Below are 18,526 nucleotides of genomic sequence, written 5' to 3'. Positions count from 1 at the left end.
GATTGTTCTACTGTGGTCATACAAGGATCGACATAGCCAGCAACAATATTCAGGTATGCTTTAAACGATGCTCAGTTGGTACTGTGGGGCCCAGAGTGGACCAAGAAAATTACTCTCACCATTACACCAGCATAAGGCATCAATACAAGGCAGGAAGATTTTATGCCATTTATGACACTTCCGTCTGGCTGTTGCAGTGGAGATCAAGACTCGGGTCAGGTGACATTTTTCCAATCTTTTATCATCTAATTTTGGTGAGTGTGCAAATTATTATATAGCTGGCAAGAGTGGCCTTCTGCTGTTGTAAGCCATCTGCTTCCATGGTCAGCGTGTTGGGTATTTGGAGTTGCTCTTCTGCATACCCTAGTTGTTACAACCAAGGTATGCAGTTACTGTTGCAGTGTGGCCTTTCTTTTCTAACCTCTAGCATTAACAACACACACAGAAGATCTTTTCTTTCTGTAAACTGTAGACATGGGTGTGTGTTGAAGATCCCAGTACATCAGCTTTTTCTGAAATACTCAGAGCAGCCTGTCTGGCACCAACAACTGTGTGAAGTGTCAAGCAAGTGTAATTTTTAATAGTTGCATTGTCTGTCTTTGACAAGCTCTTTCATTGTTAAGGTTTTTGTGTCAACCTCCACTTGTAGAAACGTTAATTTGAAGGTATCAGAAAATAGTTTTGAAACATTAAAATTATTTTACTTTTAAGCTGACTAAACAGATATACAGATAACTTTAATCATAGGTATAACTTGTATGTCTAGTTGCTATGATGACTAACCTGGCTTTTGCGGGAATTGTGACATAACATCCTGACTAGACTAGCCTTTGTTATCTAGTTATCCTGGAATGATGAAACTCCTACAGGAGGCTTGTATAAAAGGACTACTCAGATGCCCAAACCACCTCATCTGACTCCGCTCCTCTTGAATGCTTATGTTCAGCTTTTATTTTAGAGGTTTTGAAAAGGTGTTAAAAATGTAGCTAGCGTGTGCTACTAAGTGGCATCACATTATACAGAGGTAACTTGATCTCTTTGTCCACGTTATATCTGCAGTTTATCTACTGTTTTCAGTATTAGCCTAACCTGATATTTCTGGAGTAAAAGTACCAGAGCAATTTCTCTAATCTGATCGTCTTTGGTGTTTCAAACCACTGCATGAACAAAACAACACTTAAAGAAGTGTTAATGCTAAATAACTAATAATAATTAGAAAAAAATTCTGCGTTCAAATATCAGTATAACTTTCCACTTTATTTCTCTGAGTCAATGTGGCTCAGCAGGCAAAGTCGCTCCAACTGGAAAGTCAGCGGCTCAGTTCTTAGCTCATCCAGTCTGACATGTCAACAAGTCCTGATGACCTCAGTGTATCCATCACTGGATAAGGATAAGGCAGTGTTTAATGTTTGACTGCACTCTGAATATAAAACCATCTTTGTTTCTCTACACTTTGTTTAAAGAAGCCACTTCAGACCTTTGTAAACATAATACAATTTATTAAGTATCTTTTTTATAAATTTCAACTTTTACATATTTTCCCAAGCTTTTACCTTAATACAGATAGATCTAAATGAAGCCCAACATTTACAGGCTATATACAATGTAAACTTTCTCCATAGGGAAAACACAGGTATATTTTTGCTTCTTCAAGCATCTGTATCTGGAAACGTTTATGCATTTTGTTTCTCTGCAAAACTATTTCAAAATGCCATTTATCCCAGATGTTTGTGTGAAATCTAAGAGATGGCAAGGAAACAACGTATTGCATCAGAGCAAAATACAAAAATATGGAAGGGGTGAATAATTTAAACAAGTGGCCAAATGTGATTGAATGTAGTGATCGCCCCTTCACATACAGCACTGTACATGGTCCCAGAAAATAAGCTATTTGATAAAATTAACAAACGAGGGGTGATGACACAAGCGACAGTAAATCTTAAAATACAAAATCAGGTTTGTAATGTTACACTTTACATAGACTTTAATAAAGTAACTGCATTTCTAAAAAGGGCTCGACTCCTGTTTCGACACTCCAAATGTTTTCACAGATCAGTACATTCAGATTAAATTCAGAGAGCACAGTGCGTTAAACTGCAGGTTGGCTGTTCATTGAGACTACTTTTTAAATGTTCACAGTGCCAGCTTTGGAAAGAGAGTGCCTCGAATAAACACATTAAAGTCATCTGTTGTTGTTGCTTTGTACAGATACTTGTCCCCAGTTTTATGGATGACAGAATCTTAAATGTGTCAGAAATCCTTCACACGCCTATAGTAACGTAATGAAGTTCATAAGCTCATCGGAGAGCACTGCTATAGGTCCTTGCTTTCATAGTGATCACTACATTAGTACAGTCATGGCATGCATTAATGGCATGCAAACACACACCCTACTACCATATGCACTACAAGACAGCATAGACACACTTCACTATATTTTATGGACCTTTCTGTATTCAGATTCACATCCTTTACCTCATGGTATTTAAGTCTCACAGCGCATATAAACTCGCCTCTGCTGGGGTTGGGGGTCATATAGATGTAGATACAAATCCTACTCTGCAAAATGAAAAATATTTAAAATACATTAGCAGCTGTGACACAAACTGTTTTATCCTAAAACACTAACTTGTATTTGTGCTCAGTGTACAATCACCAGTATGTTTGAAGGACAGATACTAGAAATAAGTAACAATTTGATTGTCCTTTAAACACTAAAAACTAAATCCAGCCATCCACCCAATCTTCTGCTTATCTGGACACAGGTAGCACTTTAAGCAGAGCTATCCAGACCTCACTCCTCTAGTGTGGGAGACAACAAGGCTTTCCCATGCAAGCTGAGAGATATCATGTCCTGGATTTGCCATCGGGTGTCTTCTTGGTTGTGCATGCCTGAAACTGTTCACCTTAGAGGCATCCTACTCAGATGCCCAAACCACCTCATCTGACTCAGCTCCTCTTGAATGATGAGTTCCTCATCTTGTCTAGGCTAAGCAAGACAGCCTAGAAAGAAGCCCATTTACGCCACCTGTATCAGTGATCTCATATTTCTTTCAGTTGCTAACCACAGTTTGTGGGTAGAACAGTGGATCAACCAGTAAATGAATAGCTTTGCCTTAGCGCTCAGCTGTCTCTTTGCCACAGCAGACCACTGATTGGTGCGGTGCCTGGACCAGTCAGTCTGTCACTTGTGAACAAGACCCTGAGATACTTAAACTCATTCACTTGAGGCAGAAATGAGAAATCCACCCTTTTCTGATTGAGCACTTGAGCCTTAAAATTCAAGGTGCTGATTGTCATCTTGGCTGCAATCTGTCAACAGAACATTACTCGCTAAAGGCAGAGACAAGCTCCTAAGACACCCTGGCTAGGCCTAGAACTGACAAAGCTGTATATATTTTTTTTTCAGCCACTCTGATGTGGTGATATCATTTTTCTTCACTGGAAGAATTGTGTCATTGTTGCAGAGGTGGTAGTTTGACTATGAACACAAACAGCCACCAGGGGGAGCTGTTGCTGTGTGCACCATCACCGAGGACTGCAGCTCCTGCTCAGGCAGCTAAGTGCAGTCCATGATTTGGCTCCAACCTTACAGCATGTGCTGCTGCTGAGGAGGAGGGGCTCCTGTGAACCACATTCTCCCTGCGCTGGGTTTGGCGGGCCAGCACTCTGCTCCTACACTGTCTGGACTCTATAATAGCAGATCGACATTTTCCCATGTGAGGCCGTTTCTTTCTAGCTTCTGTGAAAATACGCACTGCCTCACTTTAAAACAACAAAGGAAGGCAGGTGAAGGTCAAAAACTGCACATCAGCCCACTGTGTACAACACAAACACGACATTATGACCGTCAGTCACATGCAGCCTTTTATATCTTAGAAGATGTGGTAGTCTGGTCTAGAAGGAGTTTTAGGATTGTTCCCAGCTTTGTGTCCACTTTAATGCTTTTAAGTGAGAATTAAACAGAGCAGAAGGGTCTCCAGCAGCTCTCCTGCACACACGGTTGGCTTGTCAATGGCCTGGTATGAAGCCCGTGGTTCACAGCAGGGAGGTGGCCCATTGAGTGCTCCCACAACACTAACCAACACACAAGAAGGTGGAAGGTTAAGAACAGGGACTTGTTTTTGGTCACTTTGTTAACATGGGGGAATAACATCCCTCCATCACGTTACCCCTGTTATGGGGATCACAGTCTGGAGCTCAGTGGTCCTGTTGGCAGTGTTCAGGCCAGCTTCAGAGTGCTGATGGGAAAGGAGGGCATGGTTACCATGGTCACAGGGTTGAGCACCGTCTGACCCACTAGCTGCGGGTGGTGAGCCATCATTTGGGTGCTCACTGCTGTCTGCTTACCAACAATGGTGGCAGCTGGCTGTGCAGGCGCACTGCCGTTCACATGAGCATGGTTTATTGTTTGAGTGATGTGACCGACCACGGCCGGCTGTGTGACAGCCACCGGCTGAGAGTAGAGAGTGGGTAAATGCTGGCTCAGGTGAGCCACTGGGTGCACGGTTATGTGGCTGATGGGCTGGTGGCCGGGGGCTAACTGCACAGAGCTGGTGGTGGTGGAGGGACCCAGCTGGGCGATGTTTTTGGAGCTCTGACTTGGGATCACTTGGATGACCGAAGGGTGGGACACTGGTGCATGAGCAATAACTGTGGGGTGCAGACTGGGTGTGGTCACCATCTGTGTCTGGGTGGGATTTGACAGCTGACAAGGTGTGCTGGATGTAGTGGCAGTGAGCGTTGGTGGAGCTGCAGGTTTAGACAGTGGCTGTGGAGGGGTCACTAGTAGCGACTGAGGCTGGTGCTGAGGGGCTTTGCGCTGGTTGTGTGGGGTGGTGAAGGAGGTAGTGGTGGTGGGCATCACAGTTAGGACTTGAGTAGGTGTTGCAGTTGTGCGCAGCTCAGGTTTCATGATTTGAGGCACGGTGGGTAAGGCAGTGGGTGCTCTTGGCGCAGGCTCTTCGTCCAGATCGTCATCCATGATGTCTTCACCTTCTGCAACACCAACAAATTATGGAATTCATTAATTACATATATAATTACATGACTTAATCTGAAACAGTGTTTGGTTGTGTATTAGGGAGATTTACAGACATGCAGTTGAGAGTGAACATAATCCCACCAATCCCTCCAGTCTGCCTACCCGAGGCTGTGGAGGTTGAAGCTTGGTCCTCCTCCGGCTGCACTGTCTGTCGGAGGATGCGGTCGATCTCGATCACATCCATCCACTGGCTAAGATCATTCTTCAGCTCTGCTAGTCGCTGTTGGGTAGCGATCTTTTCTCTGGCCAGACGCTCCATGTCGTGCTCATACTCCTTCTCTTTGCGCTTTAATGTCTGCAAGGAGGAAAAGAAAACAATGGTAAAACTCAGAACTGGTTTATGAATTACACAGGAAAAAGTCCGCAGGGTAAACGTTAAGGTCATATTTACTGTGTAATAAATTCATCCAATAGAAGAGAACCACAGGAATTTTCTTTGTGAAGCTGTCAGAGAGGTTTTTACTCAAGTCCAAGGTCATGCTTGAAGCAATACTGTAAAGATTCACATTGATTTTATATTAGTCTTAATAGTATTTAACAGATTTCACCACTTCAACCTCTAAAATTAGCGAGGAGTTAAAATGACCCGTTTCTGATTTTGTCAAAGATGTTGATATGAAATTAGATATCACTCGTGTGCACAGAGGGTGGAGGAGAGAAAATCTGCAGCACTACTTATTTGAGGAAAACGTCAAAGTGCACCAGTGGAATGAACTTTGACTCTACTGGGTCTATTTGAACTCGTACTTCTCTAATAAAGTGGAGAAATGGTTTATTTAATAGCCAATTTTCCAAATTCAAAATAATAATAAGAAGAGATTAATGAAAGAAAACTGTTATACATTATAACTGATTACTTCTATCAGAAAAAAATATAAATTTGTTACAATGAAAGCCACATTTCCAGCAACAACATTTAAAACATAGTTTAAAGCAATTCATCAAAGGTTCCAACTAGCAATGAAGCATATTACTCAGAAAGGGGCCGTCCTGCATTATGTTCTTATACTTTTGGTATTTAGCATTTGTGTCTGCGTTTATAAATACACATTTATAAAATGTGAATACATGAATTTTACTATTGACAGTGACTGGTTTTATGTTTTTTATGTTTAGCGTGCAACATCAGGAGGAAAAGTGAAATTATGGCAACCGGTACATGATCAGCAGACTTGTTTTTAAGTATTCCCGTTTTAAAGTACTTCAGAAGTCCTTAATTATATATAATTTATTGCATGTCACATGCAGCCTGGTCAAAGTATTCAGCACGCTCTCTGTGGGAGAGGCTCAGGGAAATGACACAGTCTGAAACCCTTTACCAGCAACCTGATGACTTGCTATCATAAAGGGTGGACTTCCTGTTAGTGTTCATCCTACCGTGTACAGTGTGGCGATACAGTAAATGTGCAAGTAATCATGTGTATGATTTAAGTCGTGTGTAGGTGGCTTCTGGCCTACTTCGGTTTAAGTGCATTCCTGCATGTGCATTATGAGCGTGTGCGCCTACAGCACAATGCACATGTACATAAATAGCAAAAGGGGACAAAAGGCGGGCCTTGTGTGATTCAGCACCTGTCTCAAATCCTGATCCAGGATTAGACATGCATGGGCCAAGTGGTCTGTGCTTTGGCTGCTTCTCAGTAACTTAAACACAAATAGAAGCTCAGAAGAAGTCCCGTTCATATTTCAGTTTAGCTCAAATCCACATAAACAAGCTGTTTCTTATCTTTAAGTTAAACTGCTTTTATTGTGACCAGAGCAGGTTTTTTTACAGTTGGAAAATCTGTGTCCTTGCTCCCAAATAGACCTAAAGTTATCTAGGATCAGGGTTAGTAGCCTAGTTCTGTTTTAAAATAATTGTTACATGGAACAACTCTTAATGTGAATCACAACTACACCTCTTATTTTAATGAAAACTCCAAGAATTCAGGTATTGCACCATCTCATTCACAAGGACAGGGATCCCAACTTTGTATTTTAATATTATTGATTAATGGAGATATAGTTTGGACATGCAGATTTTAAATAGCAGGACAGACATGTACACTACTGTTCACTGAGTAAGGTGCTCCTTAGCATGCACTGTTAAACATCTGGACACAGATGTGCAACTTGTAACCAGCCATAAAGAGCACCGCCTCACTGTACGGATTAAAAACATCCTTCGTCTCTACACAAGATGTGCTAAAATGCCCCCCATCTCTGGTTGTCAGGGAAACTCCTGAAAAAATGTCAACATTTTGTCTGAAATCCTAAAAGATGGCACACACCTTCATGTGCGAGAGGTGCGATTTAGGTTTCTAACAGCCTCTTAGTGTGTAAACATTTCTGTCAAAACCTACTCTGGTGAGGAAAATTTAACGTGATGTCCAAAAAGGTCTGGCCGCCTTCTTTTTTACCCTCATGTAGCTGACAGCCTTACGCGAGTAGCGCTACAAGCTTACAGCTTTAAGTGATGACTCATAAAGAGAGAATGAGAGAGTGGAGAAATGCTCCACAGACACAGAGACCCACTGAACTGCTGAGAGCCAACGCCACATTCGCCTTTTTAGACACAGCTAGCCTGAGATTAACCGCATACACCTGATAAACAAGCCAGCAGCAGATGGGCCCCACGTGACTTCATCACCATGTTAAACATGTCACCAGATTGGTAGGACACAATGTGCCAGGTATGCTTGGATTCTTTGCACATGACTGCATTCAGACCTCCTCCTTTTTCCAGGGAAGAGTTCTTACCACAGAACTGTGTGTGCGTGCATGTGTGTGCGTGCGCATGGGAGGTAAACACTGCTGAAGCATTATTGTCACAAGAAATGCGAGGGCTGAGCACATGGCCCCGCAGAAAAAGGGAGAGGGAGGGCCACAGATAACAGGGGATTGAAAGAGAGCAATACAAGCTGTACTCACTGACTCACTTTTGCAGCAGCCGTGAACAGACAGCACAAGGCTGGGTTGTCTTAAAGGGCCAGGAGCACAGGAGGCCACGTTGCAGACATGCTGCTCCACTGATCGGGTTCCTGCACACAGGTCTTATGACACTGTGGTAACCATAAACCCTTGTCTTAGTCTGCCTTCAAGCTGGAGCAGAGGGTTTCACGTGGTGCCCGACTTTAACAATAAAAAGTCTGTCTGTGGAAATAAAATGCCTACTTTTGCACACCAATCCTTTGTGTGTAAGCTTGTGTTGGTCATAGCTGGCCTATTTACCTCACTGCGGTTAAGAGCCGAGTCGTCAGAAAGCTGAAGGGGGCCAGCTTTTTTTAATGTTAAGGATGAACAAAAATGAAAATGTCAAAAGAACTAGTACAGTTATCTTGTCAGGCAACCTTTCAAAGGAAATATGCCATGAAGTCCACAGTGACTATGCTAAAAATATCAAAAGATAAATAAATTTTTAGCTTATCTTCATCTAGCAGAGAGTACAGCACTTTTCATGCTGGCATTTGCGGACAAGCAGTGGAGGAACAAGTTCAGTCAGCTTTCATGAGGAAGTGAAGCGCGTGTGGAGTAAGCTGAGCCTTATGTTTACTGCTCCATGCTCCCTCCCTGCTGCGGGCGGCTAAGCCTGGTGGTACAGCAAGTCCTGCATGTTGCAGTGCTGGGTGGGGGCCCAGCACAGGGGGGGTGACGTCACGCGGCTCAGGCTAGCCATGTGCTTGCTGCTCATGTGGCCTTAAAAGCTCAGAGAGGCAGGCTGGAGGGAAGGAGGGGGAGTGGAGAGGAGGAGCGCTAATGCATCAGGGCTTATTTTACAGCCTCGGCTTTCGCGACACCACTACGGGCTCAGAGGAAAGCCTGCTACATGTTGTCTCTAAAGTAAAGCAAAAAACCCTCTTACAGCTCTATTAGCGTGACTGCTATAATTAAAAAGGAAAACAATTGGTTCACATGTAAGATTTTCTGGTCACAGATGTTGAGTCATCTTCATTTGAAATGTAATAAGGAAGTGGAAGTTGACCTATGTAGCTGTTAGCCAAGTTTGCGCCTTTCACTGGAAAACCACTAAAACTGTTCCAGTTACCACTTATTTTCATAGAAACTTTGCTCATTTACAAACTTACAATAAGATGTAAAAATAAAAGCGGCAGAGTGCTGAGCTGAAAGCCTCTTATTCAGACCTCTAAGCTCAGTGTTTTTCTGTGCAGGCTGCTTCATTGCTGCCAGCCCAGAGGAGGACAAGGACGGGGAGGGAGGAGTGTGCAGAGTTTCGGGAATGAGGTGCATGCAGGCAGGACATGCGTCTGTACCTCCCATGTCAAGATGCCAGTGCTCGCACGTGTTCTGCCTTTTTTTTTTTTTTTTTTTTTTTTTTTAGGCATCCTATCACCCAGCACTCACATCTTTTACTCCACCCCTCCAAAACAAAACACCACCAGCCTGGCCAATGAAAAAGACCCTCGTGACAACACTATTCCAGTACTGGGTTAACTGCTTCGTACTACTCTTTATTATACTCGTCACTTCCACATATAAGCATCATCAATTATGTAAGTTTCCCTTGCTCTGTTTGTGTCAAGCATGTCCAGCTCAGCTGCTGATTGGAGGAAAAGACGCACAAGCCTGTCGAACACAACACGCACAGCATGTTGCTTAATCACAGAGAGGGGCACAGGGAGGGAGACTGGGTGACGAGCTGTGCACCCACGCTGTCCTAGTTTCCCTCAGCATCTACGCGCACAGAGGAATAACCAGCCTGCTGCATCTCACAGTCAAGCAGCAGCATGCCGTCCTCCTCTGTGTACACATCAGTAAACCTGCACCACGGTCGGTTAATGAACAACTGCAGGCTCATAAACAACAACGCATGACAACCAAATGTCTAAAACCATGTAAGTGTTTTATTATTATGCAAATTAAACAGCAAACCGCTAACCACATTTGGGCACACTCAAACACACAGATCATGCAACTGTAATTGTAAAACGCAAATCTATAAAAGCAACGCAACAGAGATATTGTTTTATCGCCTCCTGGATTAGTGTATTGGAAAAATGACCTACAATAAAAACGGACACACTCAGCAGCACAGTCAGTCTGAAAGTTACACTAGACCAGTGGCAGACCTTTGCGCCAGCTGTTTACAACCAGCATACTCTAACCGGGAGAGCTTGACTCATAGAAATGGCGAGTCACTCGTTGAAACACTCGCACACTTAAGAAAAAAAGGTATAAATGAGGAAGTCTTAGAGACTCAGGAAGGATCTAAATACATCACTGTGTTTAAACTTGCTGCTGTCTGATGTTTTTCTCTGCAACTAAGGATCTTAAACGCAGTAAGATTGTAAATGTATCCAGTAAGACTGGGGGTCAATAACACCACAGTGTAACAGCTTTGTTAGCAGTGAGGAAAGAGCGAGCAATCATCAGTGACGTGTTACAGCCTCCCTATACGAGTTGCATTCATGGGGAATAAAGTACAAGGCATCGCCTTTGTGGATGTTTTGTGCATTCCAGTGAAACATTGCTAAACAAAAACAGGTGATAGGAGGTTCAGGCCACTTGTTACTGGTGGCGCTTCGATTGTTGCTTTTTAAATCTGTAATTTCTGTAATTGTGATTTAATTTTTTTGGTTTGTGGTTGTATTTATCTAGCTGTTAAAACAATATAATAAGAGAGTTTATTTAATAAGTGCTTTTCACAGACAGGTGGTCACAACCCACTGTACAGAAAAGGGTAAAATAAATATTAACATTGAGTAACAAAACAGCCAATAAAAATCTAACTAATGAAATTCAAGAAGATTTTAAAATCTACCAACACCAATCTGATACTAATGATTACCAATACCAGATACGCCAACGTGGAATTTGAAGGTAATAAAACTTTGAACTTTGGAGACATCACAAGCTCACCTGAATGTATCTCAGTGCACTTCTTAAGACACTCAGGTTGGAGGTTTTCTTCTCATCAATGTTCGGGATGTTCTTTTTCAGCGTCTCGAAGCACTCCTTCAGGTGTGCTCGTCTGACAGACCCAAGACAAATAGAAGGTACTTTAGACAGCGCTAATGGTAAAGCTCACTTTAATAAAACAACATCTCTATTTGGGAGTCCTCTGATTAAAATATGAAGCACATTTCAAAATTGAAGCTCTACCAATAAGTAAAGTTTTCAGGAAAAAAAAAAGAATCTATTGGCAAATGCTTTTGGGGAAAGGGGTGACCCTACCTGTTTTTCTCAAGTTTGTTATGCACCTCTCTTGTACCAGCCCTGCAAGAGCACAGTAAAATTGTGATGTTTAAAAGGGCAACAAAATTGAAATAATAAAAAAATTAACCCCCCAAAAAATGAATCAAAGAACCTGTTTCTTAGTTTTGGGAGCAGGCAGATCAATGACAGTAAGTGAGTGAATTTATCATCTCATCCAAATTATCGTAATAGCACCCGTGCAAAGTGGAATCTAATCTAATCTTATAATTATCTGAGTGGACCACAGAAGATTACTGATGACACCGTTTCAGTACGTCTGTAATCTGGACTCCTAGTTATTATTTTTTCTGCATTTTAAGGACTGATTTAAATTGATCCTCAGTAAAACAATACTGAGTTAAAAGGTCAGACTTACCCTCCAGGCCTCTTCTTGCTGTCTAGGTGGCGACTGTCATCAGGAGGACTTCCCCGGCTGACGGGGCCATTGTGCAGAGGGGCCTGCTGAAGCAAGGGGCCTGAATGGGGCAGTAAGGCTTGCTGCTGTATGGGCGAGACGATGGTACCCGGATAGCGCTGAACCAGCTGCTGGTGTAGTTTAGTGTTGTTGGTTTGGGTGACGAGCTGCGGCTGAAGGTGGTGGTTTTGTATCGGCTGCTTGTGGTTGGCAGTCACCATGGTTTGGGTGTCAGGTTTGGGCTGTGGAGACCAGAGTAGAGCTGCTGCACTTTGCTCCAGAGGGGGATGAGAGTCTGTTTTTGGGGAGGCCAGTGGAGGAGCAGCAGGAGGGGAGAGCGTGGTAACAGGTAGAGTAGGTGAGCCTGTAAGGTTGGGGGTGACCACAGGTATCGGGATGACTGTAATGGGGACAGAGGGAGGGGACAGAGCTGATGGTATGGGTGAGGGACGGGACTCCATGTGGAGCTCCTCTGCTTTAGAAACATTGTTGATGTGGATTGTGGAGTTCACATTAGGGTGGCTCTGCTCTTTCAGGTGCTGCAGACGCAGCTTCTCCTTTTCATCCTCTGTGGGAAAAACACAGCCGTTAATACAACCAATCCCATCTATACACACATACACAAAAATGCAGCAACAACCCTTTGAGCTTTCTAAATCTGTTAGCACTAACAGTACTGATAGATTTTGGGAGTATGTGAAAGGAAATAAGCCAGGGTCATTTCTAGAAAGGTCTGGTAGAAGGCCTTGTTTGGCATGTTATGCTGTACCAGCTCAGTGACATTAGTCCTGCTCATCTTAATTATAGTAAATCAGCGAAACAAGAAGTGTTTGACACTCAAAGCTGCAGGTATATTTGCACATGACACCAACAGATGTTTTTTTTAACTAAACCTAAAACTTGTGTAAAACCATGACAGTAGCAAGTTTCATTTCATCTGTGCCACAACAGAAAGAGCACAAACATATTCCATAACGGTGACGCCTGTTACACGTAAAGTGATGAAGTATTATTGTTAATATTATTAATATTATTGAAACATCCAGTTGTAAGTCAAAGTGGCTCTACAGGAGAATCTTTGTTGTTATGTAATTACAACAAGCAGAAATGAAAGTCTGAGCTTTCAGGTTTCAGGCTCTTCTCTCTTGCTGTTCCTACTTTGTGTTTTATCTGTACATGCATTTTCACATCCACAAAAATGTTGCCTAGCTTTGAGCATGTCTTCACAAAAGAAGTTTTTTGCTTTAATGGAGGTACATTTCGCTGTAATGTAATCCTGGTCACAGTCCACTGACTGAGTCGTGCTGGGGAAGTGAGTGCAAGTACACTCTAGATCTCTACTAACAAAGCCCGAGGGTCTCTTTATTACCAAGACGCATGTCCAGGTTAGGTTTATCTGTAAAGGCATGTTTATAACAGTTAATACACTGCAGATCTCATTGAGCCAGCTTTAAAATGATTGCACGTTTTGATTACTATTAAATAAACTGTGATTACAGCCATGTGAAAGATTCGTACAGATAAATCTAACTGAAAAGTGATCAGCTTCAGTATTTTTGTAAAACACGAGTCAGTCTAAATGCGTCTTACGGGGCTGTCCAGTCATCTAAAGCACACCCCCTCCACACTGTATAGATGCTGTGGAAAGGGACTCTAGTTGCTATGGCAGCTCATGTTCACAGTTAGAAAATGTCAGATACAAGTAGCTGTCATCAACATCGTTATAAATGCGATCAGGACGCTGCAGCAGTACACACTCATCCGTTCACTGCAGAGCTGAAGCTACAGCGGCACCACAGACTTCACCCCAAACCACTGAAAACAAGTTCACATAAATGATGACGACAGTGAGCGACAACAACACAGCTGTCTCCCAGAAATTAGGTGCTAAGTCACTCTAAAAAATAAAATAACAAATGTTTATTAGATACACAACATCCAAAAAAGTCACTGAAACCTTCCCACTAAAGACAAAAAAAAAACAACCCCAGTAAGTTCTTAAGTTTCAAAATGTGAAATGTTGTCTTTGTACCTTTTAAATACACAAAAGGGGGGTTTCAATGATTTACAAGTTTACAGTCTGTTTTTATTATACATTTACATACAATAGCTACATTGTATGTAAAATTCTGCATAGCTACGCACAATAAGGTTGTATGAAGCGACAAAAAAAAAAATCCGGGTTTAGATAATGTAGTTTGTTGCATCATAATGTAAGCTCGCCTTCAAATAGAGTGTACAAAATACTAGGAATATTCTCACCTGTTAACATCAAAGACTATTTGAAGCTGAATGAACACATCTCTAAAACACCAACATTGATAAAAGCAGGAATTAATGGATCTAACCGCCTGGCACCAGAGCATGACGTATGAGGTCAGCTTGTTTAATCAGTTAGGATTAAGAGCAGGTTTCTCTAATATTTCTCAAAATCACAACCTTTTATCGGTCAGTCTTTAAATTAACTTCAAATGTTGTTTGTTTAAAATAAATAAATAAATAATGTGACAGATACTACTTGTTATGCATGTATAATCAGTTTAAAATATACATGCTCACATTTTGAGGGTTCAAAGTTCAGAACATTATAGCCCTGCTTTAAAACAGATCTTTCACAGATCTGGTAGGTTATTTAGATCTAAGAAAAAGCAGCACATACTGTTATGATTTTACATTTTAAAACACTAATGTCACTTTATCAATGACTGTGACTGTAAAAAAATAAAATAAAATAATGTGATGGAGGAAGGAGATATTCTATCCAGCTCTAAAAAGCTCTAGAGAAATTTTAACAGTGTTACTTTAAGCATTTCAGTGTATTTTTTCCAGTGTATGAACATGTCCTGTTACACTGAAAAGTCTTTTCTTCAGCGGTAAAAACATACGAAAGAACAAGATGTTCCAGTTGCAGTGGACAGCTTTCATAAGCTGTTGCATGCACAGTTATGAGTTCTGACAATTTAATGTTGTTTTGTTGACATAAACACATAGAGGGGTCTTTTCTGAAAGGAAACCCATGAAACACTTACAAAAAACAAGCAGGTTTTCTATATGCATTATATAACTGCAGCAGTACATAGAGGAACACTGGCCTAGTTTCCTGCACACAGTGACCTGCTCTACAGTAGCAGAGAGGGAGGAGGAGGAGGAGAAGGCGCCTGCTTAGAATGCACCAGGCAGGAGCAGCTGAGACAAGAAAAAAAACAGGATCTCTCACTCCGAGCCTGCGTGGACTCTCTCCGTAATGATGAATTTAACTATTCATGAACATATCAATGTAAATATGCCAGAATTAGCCAAAAGGCTACTTTTCATTCACGAATATGTAAAGAGCTACAGAATATGTAAAAATCAGCATTCAACCAAAGGGCTGATCTGTTGGCGGCCAAGCTTAAACGGCGCAGGAAGTGTAATGCACTTTTTCAGCAGGTCTGATGTTAGCGTTAGGGCTGTCTGAGGTAGCTCAACCTGCACCTTCCCCAAACTGTAACTACACCTCACAGCTATGCAAACGTAAACAACTCTGATAGGTTTGTTTCCTTTTAATATGCAGTGCAAACACAATATGTTGACAGCTATAGCGATCCATGCAAGATACATTGATTTATTGGAGTGTAACTGCATGTAAAGAGTTGCAGACATGTGACATTAACTCGTCTGCCATTTGGATGTGTGACAATCATGGTGACAGTCAAGTAAATAAGGCCACAGACACATAAGGCTAGAGACCAGTGTGACCATCTGTCAACCACTGGTCCAGAGGAAAATTATTTTTTAAAAGAGCCCCAGTCACAAAGGGTCATGAACTGGTCAGTGATTCCAAGTGATTTCGTGCACCTGAAGCAATTTCTACTAGGTTTTCACCACCTTTGGAACTGAGCCTCCTTTAGCCACTGCCAACCTGTCAGGGAATATATGGCTTGCCTTAGCAACCAGTGGTTATATCACATCCAATACGATGGACAGTTACACGTGATTTAGACTACTGCAGGAAATTTACGTCGTAACAACGTAACATTGTTCGACCCTACATCCCAACCTCCCACGCCACTCGACTTTTTGCAGGCTGCGTTGACCCTATATGTCGTCACATTTCTCAGGAAGTGCACGTCAGGTTACGGCGTAGGGTTTAGAGGAGTTTCTGGTTACGTAGTAAGTTATGCAGTAGATTTCTCACTGACGCATAATCCAGTCATTAAGCGATGTGCAGCATGACATCACAAGAAACCTGAATAGTAATCTCACATGAAGAGTTTGTTGACTCCAGAGCTGAATGAAGTTGTAAATATAAAAACGTAACGCTTGTTAATTCTCTCCGGATGTAGTTTACACGGATGGAATACCGGAGTGAGCCATCTGCTTTATTAACGATCTTTGGGAGGGGTTGCCCGGCACGCACGTGGTGGAAGGGGCGTAACCATCTATGCTTTTTAAACTACAGGGGCGTGGTTTGTTGTTCACGTCATCGACTGACACTCAAAGCCCTCCACGAGAGTCTGGAGAGCCAGGGGAGTTTGTGATTTTGCTTTTTTATGTATTAAGAATCGACAGTAACACCGAAACACACAGGTACGCAGAGTCACTACAACACCTGATATCCGGAAGGCGCGCGGAGGGACTGAGGGGGCGCAGACTGCTGGGGTGGGAGGGAAGAGGAGGGGGAACCTGAATGCCAGAGTCACTTGATCCCCAGCGGACGATGTCAGGTCATTATGTAAAACGAGCCTGGCACTCCGCGCGCCACCGCCCTTCATCGGACCGTGTTTTGTTTTTATTTTTAATGTTCCGCAGCAGCGCGTGCAGATACTCAGAAATACAGGAAGGCGCGCGGTGACGCGGCCGAGCAGCACGTTAAGTGTCTATGCAGCAGGTTTCGATGCAGTAACCCCTGACACTGCAGCAGAAGCCCGTCTCTGTCTGCCTGTCTGAGACCTGACCTCAATCTTGACATGAAGAGAGCAGATCCACAGCAGCCACTCTAAAACCGGAATGAAAGTAAAACTAGGAAGACTGAAACGGTCTTTAAATGCATACGTGACAAACGGAATCAGTTCAGACACTGTGCTGGTAAATGAGCCACAGGCAGGGTTTCCTCTTACCTCGGAGACTAAACCTTTCACTGAATGGGTGGACTGGTTCCCACTCCTGACTGTCAGAGTGTGAAAAACGAGCGAGCTTTTATTTATTTTATCTTTTTTCCCCCAATAAAAGACAAACTTACCACGTGCTTTCTGTTGTTGCTGGGCTTGAAATTCCAAAAACTTGGCCGCTTCCAGAAGCGTTTCGATGCTCATTTCTGTCCGCTTGAAAATACTTTTTTTCGGAGAAAAGGCTGTAAAGCAGACGCGCCTGTGCGTATAGCCTGCCACAGGGAGAGGTTCCCGGTCTGAAGCTGAGGGTGGGGTAGGGGGGAGGAAGGAGAAAAAAAAGAGGGTAATCCGATACCCCCCTCAGTAGAAACTCTACCACTTACGTAGAAGAGTTACAAACAAGATGGCGCTCAAAGTAGTACGAACAAATAAGGTTTGTGAATCACGCAGCGTTTGTAACCGCCCACAGACAAACGCCCTCCCTCACCGCGTGCATACGAGGGAAGCGACGGGAAAACACGGAGCGGGGTTCGGGTGATTTCGGTCTCGTGGAGCTCTCTTCACGAGTCACGTCCGCCACACGCAGAAAATGTATCAAAAATGTTGCCGCTTATAACGGCGGCTTGTTCTGTTAAGTGTCTCACGTGCCGCCCTCTCGCGGCTTGATGTTTGACTAACCGATGACTACAAGTTGTCACCGCGTAGTTGTTCTGTGTGAACGAAAGGTCGACAGTTTGCTTGACTGCGGTAAATTTACATCTTATTGGCGCTGTGTCCACCAGCCAATCAGCGCGGAGAACAGTCGGCGTGCTTTGTTTGGCACGTCAGGGTCACATGCTGGGAGTTTACGAGCGTGCATCAGGCGTACGGGCACTTTAAAAGTAAAAACCAAGCAAAAAACCAAGCAGTCACGGGGTAGACTGAGCCCTGCATCTAATAACTGCAAGTGCTAGTTCCAACAGTTGCATCATAACACCTCTGTGTACATAAATAATATAATCCTGTCTGTCTGTATAATGTCTTCATTTTACTTTTACATTTCTGTTCATGTGTAAGTGTTTCTATACTATGATTGGTTCCTACATCTAAAGATTACTTCCACTCTTTAACCCCTGTGAAACATAAGGCTCAGGGGTCACAATCAGACTGCCAACAACTCAAGTTTGGCCCACTGGTCATGAAGGAGGGCATACATTTTGGACTTTTTACTGCATTTACATGTTTCACAGCTTCCCCATGGTGATTCATACTACACTAAAGTAATTAAGTAGTAGATAAATAATCAAGTGGCAGAAAACCTCCCGCTTTTTTCACTATAGAAATATATGTTGTTTTGTTGTTTTTTATAGTGGGTTCACTGGACATTTTTGTGATGTTACCAGAATTTTACACATTTGTTTACACATAAAATTTAAGCCCAAAGACTCTTGTTGCAAGGTTTCTTCATCATGCGGGAAAAACTGAGAAATACTGTTGAAACTTCACTTGGTTTTTTAAATTAGGATATCTCAAGGATTAAACTAGTTGACACTGAAGGGCAGTTTCACTGGTCCGTCCCACTAAAGATATGGCTATAAAAAGAGCTTGTCATCCCTGCACTAATCAGTGTTATTACTGAAGCCATATCTGTAGTTGTTAAACAATAAAACCATAGCGAAGCAGCACATTTTGGCTTAATGTAAGGCCACAGCTCAGTTTCACTTTCATCATTGACTGCTATTATGTCAGAATAAGGATTAATGACAATAGGCCTACACTTCCCTCTAACTCTATGGTGATTTTGTC

The 18,526-nt window shown here is 42.6% G+C and overlaps 1 protein-coding gene across 2 annotated transcripts; it reads right to left on the bottom strand.

The window, feature by feature from the left end:
• Positions 1–1,478: 1,478 nt before the first annotated feature.
• mnta (MAX network transcriptional repressor a) lies at positions 1,479–17,339 on the bottom strand. Of its 2 annotated transcripts, XM_085380047.1 has the most exons (6): positions 16,873–17,333; positions 11,613–12,219; positions 11,216–11,257; positions 10,901–11,012; positions 5,147–5,339; positions 1,479–4,998 (listed from the first exon to the last, which is right to left on the bottom strand). In XM_085380047.1, exons 1-6 carry the CDS (start codon positions 16,943–16,945, stop codon positions 4,223–4,225), a joined length of 1,803 nt encoding a protein of 600 aa, XP_085236173.1. In that variant the 5' UTR covers positions 16,946–17,333; the 3' UTR covers positions 1,479–4,222. The 2 variants fall into 2 exon arrangements, with proteins under 2 accessions (XP_085236173.1, XP_085236174.1); XM_085380048.1 differs by lacking the exon at positions 11,216–11,257 and having other exon boundaries at positions 16,873–17,339.
• Between the last annotated feature and the right edge of the window lie 1,187 nt (positions 17,340–18,526).

The sequence above is a fragment of the Rhamphochromis longiceps genome, linkage group LG14, assembly GCF_057381845.1.
Source record: "Rhamphochromis longiceps isolate RC_006_pf linkage group LG14, R_longiceps_female_GT1.1, whole genome shotgun sequence".
NCBI classification, from domain to species: Eukaryota; Metazoa; Chordata; class Actinopteri; order Cichliformes; family Cichlidae; genus Rhamphochromis; species Rhamphochromis longiceps.
This window is presented reverse-complemented; position numbering and strand designations above follow the sequence as displayed.

What these genes read in the sequence shown, in the direction of transcription:
- mnta (XM_085380047.1), bottom strand. Translation starts at nt 16,945, where the DNA reads ATGAGCATCGAAACGCTTCTGGAAGCGGCCAAGTTTTTGGAATTTCAA. An exon ending in AGCAAGAAGAGGCCTGGAGG is followed by an intron (nt 11,258 to 11,612) that starts GTAAGTCTGACC and finishes GTGCTCTTGCAG; the next exon opens with GGCTGGTACAAGAGAGGTGC. An exon ending in TTCAACCTCCACAGCCTCGG is followed by an intron (nt 4,999 to 5,146) that starts GTAGGCAGACTG and finishes TTGGTGTTGCAG; the next exon opens with AAGGTGAAGACATCATGGAT.